The 19,751-nt window shown below is 46.2% G+C and overlaps 1 protein-coding gene across 1 annotated transcript; it reads left to right on the forward strand.

Moving 5' to 3' along the window:
- Window positions 1-659: 659 nt before the first annotated feature.
- Window positions 660-18,708, forward strand: LOC148443390 (uncharacterized). The gene is made up of 7 exons (XM_088462890.1): window positions 660-713; window positions 8,532-8,686; window positions 9,834-10,025; window positions 10,216-10,290; window positions 10,732-10,797; window positions 10,901-11,144; window positions 16,747-18,708. The coding sequence occupies exons 2-7, from the start codon at window positions 8,609-8,611 to the stop codon at window positions 17,712-17,714; spliced, it is 1,623 nt and encodes a 540-aa protein (XP_088319016.1). The 5' UTR covers window positions 660-713; window positions 8,532-8,608; the 3' UTR covers window positions 17,715-18,708.
- The last annotated feature ends 1,043 nt before the right edge of the window (window positions 18,709-19,751 follow it).

Here is a 19,751-nt window from a genome sequence, read left to right on the forward strand (position 1 = left end):
ACCACATATCTGTGTATGGTAGGAGCTGTATTATTCACCCTCATATATCACTGTACAGTACCCTCCCCCCTATATAATAATAACACATCAGTGTGTGCTGGGAGCTGTGTTATTCCCTCTCATAAATCACTGTACAGTCCCCTCCCCCTACATAATAATACCACATATCAGTGTGTGCTGGGAGCTGTGTTATCCCCCCTCATATATCACAGTACAGTCCCCTCACCCTATATAATAACAATACCACATAGTGTGTGCTGGAAGCTGTGGAATTCCATCGCCCCTATATAATAATAATATATACAGGACATGTTACCTGGCTCCGGTTGTGTCAGGAATGTCTATGACAAAATGGCAGCTAGATCCCCTGTGGCCCAGCCCCCTCTGCTCTGTGACTGGGAGACTATAAGTATATGGCCGCCGGTCACCGTACATGAGGACACCATTACACTATAAAATTGTTACTCTAGAGACGAAGCTGTGAGCGGCAGGTGCTGGTGGCTTCTAGTTACAGGACGTCCTTCCTACTGTGTGCCGCCTGATTGGCTACTCGCTGCTGCCAATCACCGCACTGAGGGGAATGAGAGGAGGGCGGGGCATATAGTAGCCATAGCTACAAATATATCAGTAGAGCAACGTCCGGGAGACAGTCCCATTAGGGAAAGGTAGAGGAGAAAGGGGCATATAGCTTCCATTGCTGTGTCTGGCAGCAGGTAATGGTATTAACTATTATTATACCGGTAGAGCAAGCTATGGTACCTCATTAACATCATGCGTGTAGATTAGATTCCAGTGTTACATATACATACAGGTGCAGCAGACACCAGTGTCACAAATAATAAAGGTGGAGCAGATGTGGTACTCCACAACCTAGGAGTACCCTTGTACTTATGTATATAAACAAGTGTTTGTTTCTGGTGATGCACAATGAATGTGTTATACCCCAGGGCAGGGGCAATAGTGTACCTATACCTCCAATGACTTTTCTAGTGAGGACAGGACTCTCACACCATAGCCCCACTCCAGGGCTGTGTAAGGGGGAATCAGAGCTATATAAAATGACAGAAGTGAGGGGGAGGGGGGTGGTCACTAGAGCCTTCCAGCCAGTTGGGCTGCAGCGCGGGGGGCCGGCGGGAAAAGGAGCCGGAGCGCGCAGGGAGAGGCAGAGGAGATAAATAGCCCCTCCCCCCCAGCGGTTGGCGCGCTGCATTAGGGATGGACATCGGAAGCCCACCATCATATCATGGCAGTGCTTTCACCATTGAATCTTTCGATGCAATGGTAACTAACCATTGCATCAAAAGCATTTAATGGTGAAAACTATTCATATGAATAGTAAAGGGGCGGGGTTAGAGGAGGGGCTCAGACACAAAGTTAAATTAAAAAAACCCAGGCAGGCAGAGCTGATTTAGGATGAGGAGGAGAACGGGAAACACTGCCATGCTGCTGCTGTGGGCACTTAAACAAGCAACAAGAAAGTGAAGTGTAAAAACATTAATAAATATACTTATAACACACAGAAAACAAACCTCTTACATCACCAGCAGAGACATCACTCCCCATCTCTACTGGTATAAACGTTATTAGCTGTCCCTCTGTGTGTGTGTGTCTGTGAGTGACAGCAGCTGCAGGGCCAGGGCTGCACACTGATTGGCTCTCACTGTCTCAGAGAGCCAATCAGAGCTAGTAGAGAGGGGAGGGAAGGCCAGGTCTGAGGCAGTGAGAGACAGCAGCCAACGATCCCAGCAACATGAGCCACAAAGGTTATCAGACGCAGAGACACAGCAGCCAGGGGAGGCAGAGCTTTTAGTTTTTAAAGAAAATAAGCCACCATCGCAACACCATTGAATGATTACCATTCGATGGCATCGAACATCGGCATGCTGCCATCGAATGGTCAAACATCGAAAGAAAAACATCGATGGTCGGCAAACATCGACTATCGATGTCCATCCCTACGCTGTATGAGCTAACCGTCAAAGGAAACGGAGCAGGTGAGCGGGCTGGCTATATAATGCGCTGCTGAGGTGACCGGGGAGCGGCAGCTGTGACTCAGAGGTCCGGCTGTAGTAGGAACAGAGAGCTGGGAGTGTGACCGAGCACAGGGCCTCCTCCTCTCCGTGGGCGGCAGCCTGAGGTACGAATCTTCCCCAGTGGGTGGGAGAAGAAGAGACAAGCTGAGCTGCTGAGGAAAGGACATCGATGGTCGATGTTTTCAATGGCAGCATTCCGATGTTTGCTGCCATCGAATGGTAACCATTCGATGGTGGCTTCTTTAATTCCTTAAAGCTCTGCCTCCCCTGGCTGCTGTGTCTCTTCCTCTGGTATTCTTCCTGGTTCATGCTGCTGGGAATGTTGCTGGCTCTCGCTGCCTCAGACCTGGCTCTCTGTCCCTCCCCCTCTCTAATACCTCTGATTGGCTCTCACTGTCTCAGAGAGCCAATCAGTGTGCAGCCCTGCAGCAGCAGTCACTCACAGACACACACAGGGCTCTATTTATTAACATTATTTTTACTAAAATAAAGTGAAAAAGGGTGTTTTGTGTTTTCACACCCTTTTCACATTATTTTAGTATCACCTATAGTTATTACAGGGCAATTGGAGTAGAATTCGTAAAATTCTACTCCAACCCCTAAGTATCACTTATTTTTAGTAAAGCAGATCGCATTTCCCATAACTGTAATGGGAAATGAGATCCGACCAAAGTTACTAAAAATAAATGTGAAAAAAATATCGGGGAAAACCCTGTGATAATAACGCCTGCTGGAGGTGGCGTTATCCAGGGTCTTCCCCGGTTACCGGACTCCTGGCCTGCTCTAACGGGGAGAGCAGAGCCGGGAGTCGGTCCCAGTAATCAGCTGTGTGGTCTAAACAGACCGCAAGCTGATTGCTGTAAAAAAAAAAAAAAAAAAAAATTACTTACCTGACTCCAGGGACCGGTGATCGGGCCTCCGATGATGACTCACCCCCGGTCAGCTGGTCTCCCACAGTGCACTGCGGCCCGGTCATCAGGTGATCGGGTCCCAGTGCAGTATGGGAGATCACCTGACCGGAGGAATGGAGGACATCACCGGAGGCCTGGAGCATGCAGGTAAGTGTAAGTAAGGGAGAGGGGGGTCGCGGGGGGGCCGCGATTGCGGGGGGCGGGGCTTAGCGCCGGAGTGGGTAGCAGCGGCGACCAGTCGGCGCATACGCGGGCACTTAATCACGGTATTTTTGCGAAAATACCGTGATAAGGCTCCGAAGGGGATTCGCAGGGACAGAGCTTTATCGCAAGCTCTGTCCCTGCAAGGGATTTGTAGTAAATCCCTGTGATATTGCCTGAATTCGCAATGCGAATTCAGTCGTTAATATCACACTACAATCTGCATTCAATATGCGGATTGTAGTAAATAGAGCCCACAGTGACAGATAACGTTTAAGGGGCCTATCCATTAGCAGATGTATTTCTGAGCGATGAAAGACAAGATATCCCTTGAAAACTCCGGTGGCTGTGCTGAACGATATCTGTCATGTACATGACAGATTTTGGCAAACGATGAACGATATCGCATGACATCATTCAGGGAGTGTTTTTTTTTCTCTGCAGCGCTCTGTAGCTGCTGCTAATATCTTTCGTCGTTCGTCGCTTAACGCATATAAACTGCACGATATTGCTAATAAATATCATACAGCTATATGTTATAATTGACCAACATGTTGGAGAGATGATAGATGCGATTCATCGGCCGCGGGAGTGCGCATCTGTCATCGTTCAGGGCCTATCCATTAGCAGATATACTGAACGATATATCGTTCAATCGTTCATTTTATCTGCTAATGGATAGGCCCCTTAACACCTGTAGAGATGGAGAGTAATTTCTCTGCTGGTGCTATAAGGTTCCTTTTCTTTGTGTTTTAAGTATATTTAATACATGTTTTTAGACTAAGTGCCCACAGCAGCGTGGCAGTGATAGTGTTTCTGATTCTCGTACTCAGGGCCTGATTCAGAGCCGCTCGTAAGCGGCCGCTCGTTCGCTCCAAGCGATGTTCGCACAACTGCGCATGCGTACGGGTTTTAGTACGCATGCGCGAACCAGTCAGTGCGGCCGAAAATCGTGTGCTCGCAGAATAGCGAATGCCTGCTAATTTGAGTGACAGGATGAGGCGTTTGTGGGTGGTAACAGGGGAAGGTGCTTGAAAACAGGGAGTGGAGATCAGAACGCAGGCGTGCCAAACGGTCAAAACGGGTGTTTTAAGGGTGTGCATAAGCAGCGTCATCGACCACGTCACTTGGTTGTATTTTAGCCAGAACTGCTCGCATGATTGCGGTAGGAAAATGCAACCACAAGAATAGCGAGCAGTTCATGCGCCGTTCGATGTACTCGATTAATCAAATAAATAGCGGAGATGACGTATGATGCGAGCGGCCAGGGGGCGTTTTTTTCAAAATAACGACCGCATGTTTTGTTCGCTCGTTCAGACATGGAGGCGTCAACAGACCGCAAAGAGCGAACGGTCAATTTAAATAGCCAACCCCCTTTTCTGAACGAGCGAGCGCAAATAGCGTCCGGCTCTGAATCAGACCCTGAGTCAGCTCTGCCTGCCTGGCTCAGCTGGGTTTTTTTTTTTTTTGTTGCTTTGTGTCATAGCCCCTCCCCAAACTCCGCCCTTTTACTATTCATATGAATAGTTTTTACCATTGAATTGTTTTGATGCATCAAAATATTCAATGGTGGAAGTACTTATTTGGAGGTGTGCCCGCATGGCATGCCTCCAAATAACGTCAGGCTGGTGGGAGCATCACTAGCTGGGCTTCCCGCAGCCCTCTCACTGAATGGATGCCGCGCGCATGCACGCAGTATCCATTCAGACTCCGGGGTCCGGCACCGCCGCACAGCTACGGCGGTGGGGGTCCCCAACCTCATGATTTGACCACCCCTGGGCAACTTCGGCCCACGGGTGGAACACCCCTAGAGCCGGCCCTGATGGTGGGTTTCCGAAGTCCATCCATACAAGATCACTGAGGAAAGTGAATGACGGTGAGCAGAGCAGTGACTCCTTCAGAGCCAGATACCTGATTCAGGAGACCCGGAGCATCAAGAGGTCTGTAATAAAGTTCCTATCACAGAGCTGCACATCCGCCCTACACTTCAGCCGACAGTTTCAGTGAGTGACTAATCTCTGACGGGTTACAAAGCAGTATAACTGTCACACACAGACCCTCATTCTTCCTCATGTCCTTACATGTTCCGTATCAGCTGTACTTCCCCCTAATGCAGCTGTAGGGATAGAAAGAGGTAAAAGTACTGTTAGCCCGTGAAAGCTGTAACCAATCAAATTAGCCCGGACACATAGGGAGTCAGGAATAAATCTTGTTGCAGTGACCTTAGAGGAGAATGTGATATCGCTTTAGGACAGGGGTGTATATATAATGGGTGCAGGGGTGCACACCCTGTACCCATACTTTGTAGTAGTTACCTCTCCGAAGTCCCGCGTTGGGTTTCCCAGCGCAGTTCAAACACCGGGAAAATGGCTGCTGCAGCCATTTCTCCGGCATTTTGCGCATGCGCTGTGAGGAGATCGTAGGGAAAATGGTGGCCGCGCCATTTCGCCGGCAATCTGTGTATGCGCAATAGACCCTGGGCACACTCTAGTGCCCAGAGTCTATTGGCTCTGCGGTGGCCGGCCAGCCGCATCAGTCGGCCACCGGAGTGAGAGAAGGAGGCCCGTGTCTGGGGATGCACACGGGCCTCCTCTCTAAAGACGCCTCTCCTTTAGGAGTTTACAGCCGCTAATTTCATCAGCTTCTGTCAGGAAGTTTCTTAAGGACAGGTAAAAGACAGGAGACCTGAACTTTGTCACTTGGTAGTCACAAGTGTCAGTTCAGATTGAAGTAGTGCTAGAAACTTTTCAACAGCCAATTCAACATTAAACCCGGGCAACGTTTGCAAACAGTATTACACACATTGGATACACTGTAGATCAACCCTTGCATGCAGTGGTAACCATTTACTATTATATTGTGCACAAACAAACGAGGAGTGATTGTTTTCTCTTTTATTGCTAATTTATCTTGTAGCATTGTAGTTAGCATATATGTATTAACCCTTTTATCAACAGCCTGATGAAGGGTAAAACCCGATCCAAGGTTCCAGCGTTCCCGTTTTAATAAAAATTATGGATCTCGTTGTAAAGTTTACTGCTTAAAGTGTGTGTGTAATCAATTGTATCTTTAATTGCCGAATTGCATCCATTGTTGTTAACTGGATACTACTCATATTGTTATCTACTGCCAATAAATCCTGCATTGTGTATATATTTCCTTGGTAAAACACTTTTGTTGCCTGTAATTAGTAACTACTGACAGGAACCAAGGGATAGACCAGACCGGTAACGAACCCTTTGCATTAAACCACACTCAGGGCCTAATTAAGACCCGCTTGCGAGCGCTGAACGCTCGCAAGCGGGTCAATGTTGGCCAAGTGCGCATGCGCACGACGGAGGCGACTCCAAGTGTCAGGATGAGGCGTTTGTGACATCACTGACATCACTAGTGATGTCAGTGGGAGTGCTTTTGGCTCTGATAGAGCCAAAAGCACTCCTGGGCTTGCGGCAGCGAGACCCTACCGCAAGGGTCTCGTCGCAATTTTGCCCGCTCGCTATATCTGTGGGTGGTCACCCACAGCTATGCGAGCGGCCAGGAGGCCGCTCTTAAATTCAGAGGGACGGCCCTGATTCAGAGCGAGCACTCTGAATCAGGGCCTCAGCACGATTGGTGTGTACATGTAATGCAGGTGGAGCAGACCCTTGTGTTTCATATAATACAGGTGGTGCAGACCTTGGTGTTACATGTAATAGAGGTGAAGCAAACCCTGGTGTTACATATAATACAGGTAGATCAGATATTAGTGTTACATAAAGTTCAGGTGGATCAGACCCTGGTGTTACATATAATACAGGTGGATCAGAGCCTAGTGTTACATATAATACAGGTGGAGCAATCTCTGGTGCTGTATTATCATACAGGTAGATCAGACACAATTTTTACATATAATACAGGTGGAGCAGACAACAGTGATTGTATAATAGAGGTGGAGCAGACCCTGGTGTTACTATAATACAGCTGGAGCAGTCGCTGCTTGGTGGGTAACAGACTATAGAGAAAGGGAGGTGTCAAGGAGCACTCAGACCCCCCATACAGAACGTATCAGCTGTAGCTGGCGGTAAGTACCCTCAGTAGGTGGTTATTAGTGTTACATATTATACAGATGGAGCAGACCTTTGTGTTACATACAGTACAGGTGGAGCAGACCCTGGTGTTACATATAATACAGCTGGAGCAGTCGCTGCTTGGTGGGTAACACTAGAGACAAAGAGAGGTGTCCGGCGCACTCAGACCCCCCCATACAGAACTTATCAGCTGTAGCTGGTGGTCAGTACCCTCAGTAGGTGGTTATTAGTGTTACATGTAATACGGGTGGATCAGATATCAGTGTTACGTATAATAAAGGTGGAGCAGACACTGCTCAGTGGGTAAGAGACTATAGAGATAGGGAGGTGTCCGGTGCACTCAGACCCCCCTTACAGAACGTAGCAGCTGTAGCTGGTGGTCAGTACCCTCAGTAGGTGGTTATTAGTGTTACATATAATACAGGTGGAGCAGAAACTACTCGGTGGGTAACAGACTATAGATAAAGGGAGGTGTCCGGCACACGCGGACCCCCCCCATACAGAATGTATCAGCTGTATATGGCAGTCAGTATCCTCAGGAAGTGGTTATTAGTGTGGAAGTGATAGAATAAACAGAGACACCATAGTGTACACCGGGTGATGCATAAGATGCACAGACGTCCTCTGTAATAGGTCCTGCTGAGTCCTCACCTGTCTGAGGCTTTCTTTTCATTTCTCTAATTATTACCAACCTGTTTGGAGCTCTCTTTCTCTCTTACTGCCCTGTGTGTAGTGACTAGCGTTTCCCAGCAACAGTCCTCAGGGAACCATAACAGTGCATGTTTTCCAGGTCTCACAGAATCACCAGTGAGATAATTATCACCAACCTGTTTGGAGCTCACTCTGCTCCACGCACTTTTATCCTGTGTGTGGGGGACCAGCGTTTCCCAGCGCCGTCATTGTCCTCAGGGATCCATGACAGTGCATGTTTTCCGTGTCTCCTCACAAAATCACCAATGAGATAATTATCGCCAACCTGTTTGGAGCTCCCTTTGCGCTCCGCACTTTCTCTCTTACTACCATGTGTGTAGGGGACCAGCATTTCCCAGCACCAGTCCTCAGAACAGTGCATGTTTTCCAGGTATAGTCACAGAATCACATAATGATAATTAGCACCACCTGTGGACGGTTTAGAATGTCAATCGGGAAAAAGGGCACCTGTAAGGATATATGGAAAACATGCCCTGTTAATGATCCCTATCAGATGTCTGATATGTCTCAGGAAAGAGAGGAGGGCTAATTGGTTACTCAGTGTTTCTTGATTGAATATTTTACATGTACTCTGTAATATTTATTATAATTATTTTATTTATTTATAGACTCCTAAAAAACCAGAGACTCTTCAATTAGAAGTCAAGTGAGAGACGTGTCCTGTATGAGTCACTGATCATTGAGGATGGACACGGACAGGAGTTACATGACTGAGAGAATACTAAATCTCACCCTGGAGATTATCTACCTGCTGACAGGGGAGGTGAGAGGGTCTGGGAGTGTCACAGTGACATCACTTATCTCTATAGTAATAATACAGGGACATGACTGGGGAGGTGAGAGGGTCTGGGAGTGTCACAGTGACATCACTTATATCTATAGTACTAATACAGGGACATGACTGGGGAGGTGAGAGGGTCTGGGAGTGTCACAGTGACATCACTTATATCTATAGTACTAATACAGGGACATGACTGGGGAGGTGAGAGGGTCTGGGAGTGTCACAGTGACATCACTTATATCTATAGTACTAATACAGGGACATGACTGGGGAGGTGAGAGGGTCTGGGAGTGTCACAGTGACATCACTTATATCTATAGTAATAATACAGGGACATGACTGGGGAGGTGAGAGGATCTGGGAGTGTCACAGTGACATCACTTATATCTATAGTAATAATACAGGGACATGACTGGGGAGGTGAGAGGATCTGGGAGTGTCACAGTGACATCACTTATATCTATAGTACTAATACAGGGACATGACTGGGGAGGTGATAGGGTCTGGGAGTGTCACAGTGACATCACTTATATCTATAGTACTAATACAGGGACATGACTGGGGAGGTGAGGGGATCTGGGAGTGTCCCAGTGACATTAATTCTATCTATAGTATTAATACAGGGATATGACTGAGGAGGGTAGGGGAATCTGGGAGTGTCACTGTATCTACAGTAATAATTCAGGGACATGACTGGGGAGGGGATCTGGGAGGGTCACAGTGACATCACATATATATAGTAATAATAAAATGACATGACTGGGGAGGTGAGGGGGTCTGGGACTGTAACAGTGACATCAATTATATATATAGTAATATAAGGACATGACTTTTGGCTGGTGAGGGAATCTAGGAGTGTCACAGTGACATCACTTATTTATATAGTATTAATACAGGGACATGACTGGGAAGGTGAGGGGATCTGACAGTCTCACAGTGATATCACATATCTATAGTAATAATACAGGGACATGACATGGGAGTGTCACAGTTACATCACTTATCACTGCTTTGGAACTGGACTCCCTTGAAATAGAATATGGCAAGCAATTAGCAATCAGTGTCCAAGTTTGCTCCTCCAGCGATTAGGTAATGAGCACCTTGGTACTTCCTCTCCCCCAATACACAGGATTACACAGTAGTGAAGAAGACATCTGGTGAGCATAAGACACCCAGCAGCCATACCCATGGGTCAGGAGGACTCAGCACGACCCAGAGCCAAATCACGGTGCCTCCACCTCACTCACTGATACATGAGAGAAACAATGATCAGAACATCCTGGAACTCGATAACAAGATCATTCAGCTGCTGAATGGAGAGGTGACTGCTGGGAATGGGACATTATACTGTAATACTAGGGGATGTGTCTGGCTGATGACTGGAGAGGTGACTGCTGGGAATGGGACATTATACAGTAACACCAGGGGATGTGTCTGGGTGATGACTGTATCATTGTGTGTGTCAGGTTCCTATAAGGTGTCAGGATGTCACTGTCTATGTCTCCATGCAGGAGGGGGAGTATATAGAGGAACACAGGGGTCTGTACAAGGACGTGATGATGGAGAATCACCGGCCCCTCACATCACTGGGTAAGAGGACGTAACCAGACTTTTTAGTGCCCTGTGCCAGAAAAAGCTTTGGTGCCCCCCCCATTATTTTTCAAATAGGGATATAAGAAATGCACCAGAGAAAGGGCCATGGCCTCATGGGGAAGGGCCAGGGAAGAGATTGGGGAGGCCAGGAACTGCTGGGGATAAAAGAAGAGGAAGCTGCAAGTGAGAATGATAATAAACAGAAAATGGACAGACCTAAATAGTGCCCCTTGCCCTGCGGTGTCCTGTGCCATGGCACAGGTCGCACTACCCTAGTTACGGCCCTGAAGAGGAAACTAATTTACTGTATAGGGGAGGGCAGGTATGGAGGCCTCCTATATACACACATCTCCTGATAATCACACATATACAATGTACTCAGTCACTGTGTGTCTCCTACAGATGGACCCAGTAACAGAAATACCCCAGAGAGATGTCCCCATCCTCTTTATTCACAGGATTGTACAGAAGAGAATCGAAGGATCCCACAGGAGCATCAGGTAGTTGGGATTTATGGTATCCCCAATCTGTGTGTCTAATATACTCATTTTGTGCTGTTTACTCTCGATGGATTTAGGTGTTATTATTTTATGTGTCATTTAGATTGAAGATCTGGCAGAAGATATAGAGGGAGAAGAAGAGATGTATGTGGCTGATATAATGGTAGAAGATATAGAGGGAGAAGAAGAGACGTATGTGACTGATAATAAGGCTGAAGATATAGAGGGAGAAGAAGAGACGTATGTGACTGATATAATGGTAGAAGATATAGAGGGAGAAGAAGAGACGTATGTGAGATGTGATGAGCAGTGTAAGGAGAAGGAAATCTCTATAGATATCAGCACAGGTGAGTAATAAAGTCACATATTCTCCTTCTCCAGTAACAACAACAATCTCTTATCCTACACACTCCTCTGACAGTACAAACTAATTAGAGAAATTGATCTGCACAGTTGGGGAGTCAGGAGCCATCAGCCCCTATTATACTCCTGCTCTCCCCCTCACATCATGTCACTGTGTGTTACCAGCCCAGAGATCTGACCAGTCTCCTCCCCACACTCTCTGGTGTATCTCATACATCAGGAGCCATCAGCCCCTATTATACTCCTGCTCTCCCCCTCACATCATGTCACTGTGTGTTACCAGCCCACAGATCTGACCAGTCTACTCCCCACACTCTCTGGTGTATCTCATACATCAGGAGCCACCAGCCCCTATTATACTCCTGCTCTCCCCCTCACATTATGTCACTGTGTGTTACCAGCCCAGAGATCTGACCAGTCTCATCCCCACATTCTCTGGTGTATCTCATACATCAGGAGCCATCTGCCCCTATTATACTCCTGCTCTCCTCCTCACATGATGTCACTGTGTGTTACCAGCCCAGAGATCTGACCAGTCTCCTCCTCACACTCTCTGGTGTATCTCATACATCAGGAGCCATCAACCCCTATTATACTACTGCTCTCCCCCTCACATCATGTCACTGTGTGTTACCAGCCCAGAGATCTGACCAGTCTCATCCCCACACTCTCTGGTGTATCTCATACATCAGGAGCTATCTGCCCCTATTATACTCCTGCTCTCCTCCTCACATCATGTCACTGTGTGTTACCAGCCCACAGATCTGACCAGTCTCCTCCCCACACTCTCTGGTGTATCTCATACATCAGGAGCCATCTGCCCCTATTATACTACTGCTCTCCCCCTCACATCATGTCACTGTGTGTTACCAGCCCTGAGATTTGACCAGTCTCCTCCCCACACTCTCTGGTGTATCTCATACATCAGGAGCCAACTGCCGCTATTATACTCCTGCTCTCCTCCTCACATCATGTCACTGTGTGTTACCAGCCCACAGATCTGACCAGTCTCCTCCCCACACTCTCTGGTGTATCTCATACATCAGGAGCCATCTGCCCCTATTATACTACTGCTCTCCCCCTCACATCATGTCACTGTGTGTTACCAGCCCTGAGATTTGACCAGTCTCCTCCCCACACTCTCTGGTGTATCTCATACATCAGGAGCCAACTGCCGCTATTATACTCCTGCTCTCCTCCTCACATCATGTCACTGTGTGTTACCAGCCCACAGATCTGACCAGTCTCCTCCCCACACTCTCTGGTGTATCTCATACATCAGGAGCCATCTGCCCCTATTATACTACTGCTCTCCCCCTCACATCATGTCACTGTGTGTTACCAGCCCTGAGATTTGACCAGTCTCCTCCCCACACTCTCTGGTGTATCTCATACATCAGGAGCCAACTGCCGCTATTATACTCCTGCTTCGCCTGGAAGAGACCTTGCTTATGTGACTTGTGTCTTGTTGCTGTGCTCAGTCTTGCCATGATGTGCGACCTGTGACATGAAACTGTCTTCCACAACTTCACCTTGGTAGCAGAGTTAAGCTGTTCCTCACCCACTTTTAAGCCTCCTACACAGCTGTTTATTTTTCAGTTAATGACTGTGTTTCAACCTACATATGAAAATGATGATCATTATCACCTGTTGCTATGATTGCTTAATCATTCACCGGACTATAATCCTACATAATCCCTGACTTTGTGCAAGTGTACCTAGAAGAACTGATGCTGTTTTGAAGGCAAAGGGTGGTCACACTAACTATTGATTTGATTTTGATTTCTCTTCTGTTCATTCACTTTGCATTTTGATGATTGATAAAAAAAGAAACTATTAACACTTCTATTTTTTAAAGCATTCTTACTTTCCAGGTTTTTTTCCACACCTGCCTAAAACTTTTGCACAGTACTGTATATCACACTGCCTTGTTCCTGTCGTTGCTACTGGGACGCTCCATGATGTCATCACGTCAGGTGCACTGCCTTCTGGTCCCGGCTGTTGTCTGACTGTTACTCTTTACTGACCGGCAGCTGTAGTGCATTTACACATATTATGGGGCTTGTCCCAGCGGGCATGCTGATTGGGTGTCTGCTTAGGTGAGAGGCAGTGAAGACATAACCTCACTGACGGTTATAGTGTCCTGTATGCCATTGATGCTGACCTGCTCCCTGAAACCTCCTGTCTGTTACTGGAATCCTGACTCCCCTGCATCTGTTCTTGCCTTTTTGTGTGTCCCCTGCTTGTTCCTAAACATCCGGACCTTCCTGCACCCTGTCCCTGGCTCCTGACCTGCCTCTTGTCCTGATTTCCTGACCTTCCAACTTAGTACCTGGTTCATTCTTTGCCCGTTTGCTGACCCTGGTCTCAGCTACTGCTTCCTAGTTTTCAGTACTAGACACCTGGCTCCGGTTTCATTGCACCCTGTTTCCCGCTTCAGTTTACTCTCTGCTGCCACCTGGTTTCCAACATAAGCTCTTACTATCTTGAGTGTAAGACCCGGGGACATCCAAGTACCTGTGAGAATATAAATCTCTATGGGCAGGGATCGCAAAATACGCGCTATATAACAGTTTTACGTGCTACATGCTGTTGGGGACCCAATTTTTAAAACTAAGTGGGATCCCTAGGACGCGCTGTGTGCAGCTAATTGTCGCCGGCGGCCGTCCTCACAACCAATAGCCGCCAGCGGAGTTTCCTCATCTACTCCCCACCCCTCCCCAATCTCCAGGCAGCTCCAACCAGCCAGACACTGGGACTGCCAGGCTCCGCCCACTCCCCGGAAGAAGCAGCAGCGCCTCTAGCCAATCACTCGCTACCTGTTTCCCCAGCCAATCACTGGCTTTGTCTCTTCAGCCAATCGCAGCCTGCAGTGTCTTCCTCCCCCTCTCTGAGCCTGCCAGAGCAGCGCATCGATCTGCTGGTCTCTTTCCTCCAGCTCAGGTCAGTCTCCAGCGGTGTCTCTGCATCCTCTACAGGGAGCGCTGACCCCGGTAGCTGCCGCCAGCAGCATGTACCTATGCTGCAGTGACTGTCCTGACTCACCCAATGCGGTGCAGCCACCCTCCTCCTCCGCAAAGGTAAGCACTGCTCTCTGTCACTGCTCCATGATGTGTGCTTTGTGTATGGGCAGCGAACCACCGTGACACTCCATGCCTGCCTACACTCCCCTGCCTTGCATCTGTGCCTGGAGAGACGTTAGGCTTATGGCTGTGACCCTGTATAGTAGGGATGTGTAGATGTGTGTCCCCTGTGCCTGCAGTACCTTAGAGCATACCCCTAGTACTGCCTGTTCCTAAGAACCTTCTTACCCCAGCTACTATCTGTCCATACCCCCCTCCCTCCAGTACTGCCCCAGCTGCTATCTACCCTTACCCCTTTCCTACTCCTAACCTAACCCCATCCTTGTCCCTCAGACCTGCCCTGCTGCTATCCACCCTTGCCCCTCCCTACCCCCATTACTATCTGCCCCTAACGTAATCCTTGCACCCCAGTACTGTCCTAGCTGCTATCTACCTCCTCCCTACCCCGACAGCACTGTCTCAAGTACTGTCTGCCCCTAACCACCTCCTTGCTCCAATGCTGTCCCAGCTGATTTCTACCCTTACCCCCCTAGCACTGTCTCCCGCTAGCTCCATCCTTGCCCCCCAGCACTTTCCCAACTGCTGTCTGCACTTACCTCCTCCCTGCCCCCAACACTGCCTGCCCTTACCCCCTACTTTTCATTGCCTCTATCTCCAGCTCTACCCCAACTACTGCTTACCTTTAACCCCCTCTACCCCAACTGCTATCTTCTCCCAGCATTGTACCATAATATGGGATGGCACCCAGAAAAAGGGGAATAGGACCCCAATTTTTTAAAGAGAGAAGGGTCCCAAGGACCCACTAATTTTTTTCGCTCAACGCGATCACTGACGGGAAATGTGGTTGCTATAGGGGATGACCTTTCTAGCTAGACTCTAGGAGTTTATGTAGATCCCTGGGTGTGCCCTAACATAAAGGGACTTTCATTAGCACAAGATTTTATATGTACTAAGTTTATCAGTGCATTTGTTTAGAGGATATAAAACCTTAACCTACAATAGCACACTATAAAGCAACATTAAAATCAACATATTATTAATACAATTTTCCCAATTTAGCAATCACTTAAGTACTGTTACTACAACACTAATAAATACAGGGCCCAGCTCTTCAATACTGTGAGTCTCATGCAGACCCAGAACAAAAACTAATTCTATAAATGTACAGAGAACATGCAGAGCCTTAATGTGACTATTACACAGGCGTGGTAATGTGACTATTACACAGGTGTGGTATTGTGACTAATTACAATCAATTATGAATGCAGCTGCAAGGCTTATCTTCCTTGCCAAACGTTCATCGTCTGCTGGCCCGCTCTGTCAGACCCTCCATTGGTTGCCGGTTTTCTACCGTATTCAATACAAAATACTCTTACTTACACATAAGACTATTAACCAAACCACACCAACATACATCTCTTCACTCATCTCAAAATATCTCCCTACCCGACCTCTCCGCTCAGCACAAGATTTGCGTCTCTCATCCCCATGCATTACTTGCTCCCACTCACAGTTACATGACTTTCTTCGGGCTGCACCCACTCTATGGAATGCCTTACCAGGCACAATACGACTTTCCTCTAGTCTCCAATCCTTCAAGCGATCACTGAAAACTCACCTCTTCAGGCAAGCTTATCAGATCCCAGAACCACCCACATAACCTTCATAGCCTCCATATCTAATTACATCCCCTTTCACAGTCCACACACAACCTCACACATTGTCTTTCTCTCACATCCTCATGACATTTGGCCGACATTCCGGTGTGAATGGATCATGCAGCCCACCAAGAAACTGTGCATTCTGGCTGGACCAAAATGCAATATATAGCACCTATCCTTGTGTATCAATGCCTATTTCCCTATAGATTGTAAGCTTGCGAGCAGGGCCCTCTTACCTCTATGTCTGTCTGTTATTACCCAGTTTTGTTCTATTAATGTTTACAATTGTAAAGCGCAACGGAATATGCTGTGCTATATAAGAAACTGTTAATAAATAAATATAATAAATAAATAAGTGTGGTAATGTGACTATTACACAAGTGTGGTAATGTGACTTTTAAGTGTGGTAATGTGACTATTACACAAGTGTGGTAATGTGACTATTAGACAGGCGTGGTAATGTGACTATTACACAAGTGTGGTAATGTGACTGTTACACAAGTGTGGTAATGTGACTATTAGACAGGCGTGGTAATGTGACTATTACACAAGTGTGGTAATGTGACTGTTACACAAGTGTGGTAAGAATTAACTTTTCTTTCATTGCATCTCATGGATAGTGCACATCTGGAACCTTCGGCACATGCACGTTATATTTTAATATGCACCTTACATTATATATATATATATATATATATATATATAAGGTGTTTGTATATATATTTATATCGTACATTTTAAAATGTCAGTTTCAAATTGTACCTTTGAACGTTTTAAAATATTTTTCTATCTTATTTCGTTAAAACATTCATATTACTGTACATTTACTATATTCCCAACAGATGGATGTAACAGATGGAATATATCACAGGACCATCTAATTATATCTCCAGATTCTGCAATAAAAGATGACATCAGACGAGATTCTCAAGTTCTCCACAGTACAGATATGTCATCTCACCCTTCTGATGTGTCATGTTCTCCTGATAACTCAGATATCAGTACATCTATTACAGCTCTTAAAGCAGATAATATATTTCCCAATAATATAGATGCCACATGTTCTACAAAGAGAACAAGGCTTATTGCCCATCAGCCAGCTAATATACATGTGAAGCCATTTTCATGTCCTGAGTGTGGGAAAGGTTTTAGAAACAAATCACATCTTGTTATACATGAGAGAACTCACACAGGTGAGAAGCCATTTCCATGTTCTGAGTGTGACAAATGTTTTAGAAACAAATCGGCTCTTCATGTACACAAGAGAACTCACACAGGTAAGAGGCCATTTTCATGTCCTGAGTGTGGGAAATGTTTTACACAGAAATCACATCTTGTTATACATAAGAGAACTCACACAGGTGAGAAGCCATTTCCATGCTCTGAGTGTGACAAATGTTTTAGAAACAAATCGGCTCTTCATGTACACGAGAGAACTCACACAGGTGAGAGGCCATTTTCATGTTCTGAGTGTGAGAAATGTTTTACACATAAATCATATCTTGTTAGACATCAGAGATGTCACACAGGTGAGAAACCATTTCCATGCTCTGAGTGTGGGAGATGTTTTACACTAAAATCAGATCTTGTTAAACATCATAGAATTCATACAGGTGAGAAACCATTTCTATGTCCTGAGTGTGGGAGATGTTTCACAGAGAAATCACATCTTGTTACACATCAGAGAAGTCACACAGGTGAGAAGCCATTTCCATGCTCTGAGTGTGGGAAATGTTTTACGCAAAAATCATCTCTTGTTACACATCAGAAAACTCATAGAGGTGAGAAACCATTTTCATGCTCTGATTGAGAGAAATTACATAAGTCAGATCTTGTGGGATAATATTCACACACATTTAATTGGGAAACTTTGAGAGGGAAATATTTTATCTAAAGAGCGAATCTTGTGCATAATATTTTTTTCCAGAAATGGGCTCTTCAATCTCCTCTTCTCACATTTATTTTTGTTATATAAAGGGCTGAGCTGGCATGGTTTGTGCTACTGATCACTTTGTATTTTCTAGGTCCTGTTACTTTCCATCTCACAAGGTAATATCCACTCAATGTCACGTTAGTGTGTATAGTCACTTTGGAATTGTATTCCCCAAAACAACATAAAAGAATGCAGAAGAACATGGACCGTGCTTAAGGGACTTGGGGTAAATTTATAGTGACTTGTAATGGGACATTTGGTCTATATACCTGTTAAACAAGTTCCTGCCATAAGCCTCCTCTGCGCCAGCAATAATAGCCTGTGATACACAACTAGGATGCCAGGTGCCCAGAGCAACGTGAGGTCATAAATGATCAGTGTGATGTCATAGGTTTGTTTTCCAAAAATGAAGAGACTGACAAACACAAATTGTTCTTTGGTTAGTGGCACCATCACCACGACACCATAAGTGTGAGGAATAAGGACTGTCCTATATGTGGGTGTCCCTGGCGCTCTGGGTGTAGTCTCTTTGTATATTTGTGTGTCTATAGGAAGACCGTGCTCCCTTTCCTGAGCACAGAGGATGACGCTATGATATGTGCTGATAGTGTAATAAATGCAGTGTAATATCTTGTAGTGTTATTCTTCTACCTTTTGTATCACTTTATATTTTATGTTTGTTACATTAATGGGCTGTCATCACTCAGGGATAGATGTGTGCTATAGTCTTGTTATATGTATATAGTGTCTATGATGGCGCTAGTAAGGGGATGTGTGTGACATTACTGGTGGGGGTGTGATGTAATAACAGTCATGGCTGGTGCCAAGAGGAAGCAATGGATATCAGACATCAGCACCACTGAGGTTCCTTATTGCTCCTACAGAGGGATACACCTGTGTGTATCACATACAATGCTCTGTGTTTGGCACAATCCATGTAATACATTGTGTGTACAGTCTATGTAATGTGTACACATCCTCCCAGTTTAGTCATCAAATTGGGTACACATTGTGCCAACGGATCTGCCAACACAGCTGCCGATCAGATAAACTATACACACTTACTGATCAGCCACTAGACATATCGTCCTGATGCCCCAGATGGGAGGGCATTTGAATTTTCCTACCCAGCTGCGATGTCAGTCCCTACAGCAGGTGTATGAGTGGTCAGTGGTCCACCCGTACAGAGAGATGCACCGATATATCTGCATATATATCACCCATCTGCACTACTGCACAGCCAATGCGATATATCTGTAAACAATGTTGCGACATATCGGATGCTCAATTGAACGGCCAATATATCACCCAGTGTGTATCCAGCTTTATTAGGGTGGAGGAAAGTGACTGTAAAGCCTGAACCCCAGATTATTCAGGTCAGAGCTTCTTCCTCAAGTACATAATTTGACCCTGGAACCAGTCACAATGCAATTGACAGACACATAGTATATACATAGTAATACTATCCATACAAGATCACTGAGGAAAGTGAATGACGGTGAGCAGAGCAGTGACTCCTTCAGAGCCAGATACCTGATTCAGGAGACCCGGAGCATCAAGAGGTCTGTAATAAAGTTCCTATCACAGAGCTGCACATCCGCCCTACACTTCAGCCGACAGTTTCAGTGAGTGACTAATCTCTGACGGGTTACAAAGCAGTATAACTGTCACACACAGACCCTCATTCTTCCTCATGTCCTTACATGTTCCGTATCAGCTGTACTTCCCCCTAATGCAGCTGTAGGGATAGAAAGAGGTAAAAGTACTGTTAGCCCGTGAAAGCTGTAACCAATCAAATTAGCCCGGACACATAGGGAGTCAGGAATAAATCTTGTTGCAGTGACCTTAGAGGAGAATGTGATATCGCTTTAGGACAGGGGTGTATATATAATGGGTGCAGGGGTGCACACCCTG

The sequence above is a fragment of the Taudactylus pleione genome, unplaced genomic scaffold (assembly GCF_031769625.1).
Source record: "Taudactylus pleione unplaced genomic scaffold, aTauple2 ptg001285l, whole genome shotgun sequence".
In the NCBI taxonomy this organism is placed as follows: Eukaryota; Metazoa; Chordata; class Amphibia; order Anura; family Myobatrachidae; genus Taudactylus; species Taudactylus pleione.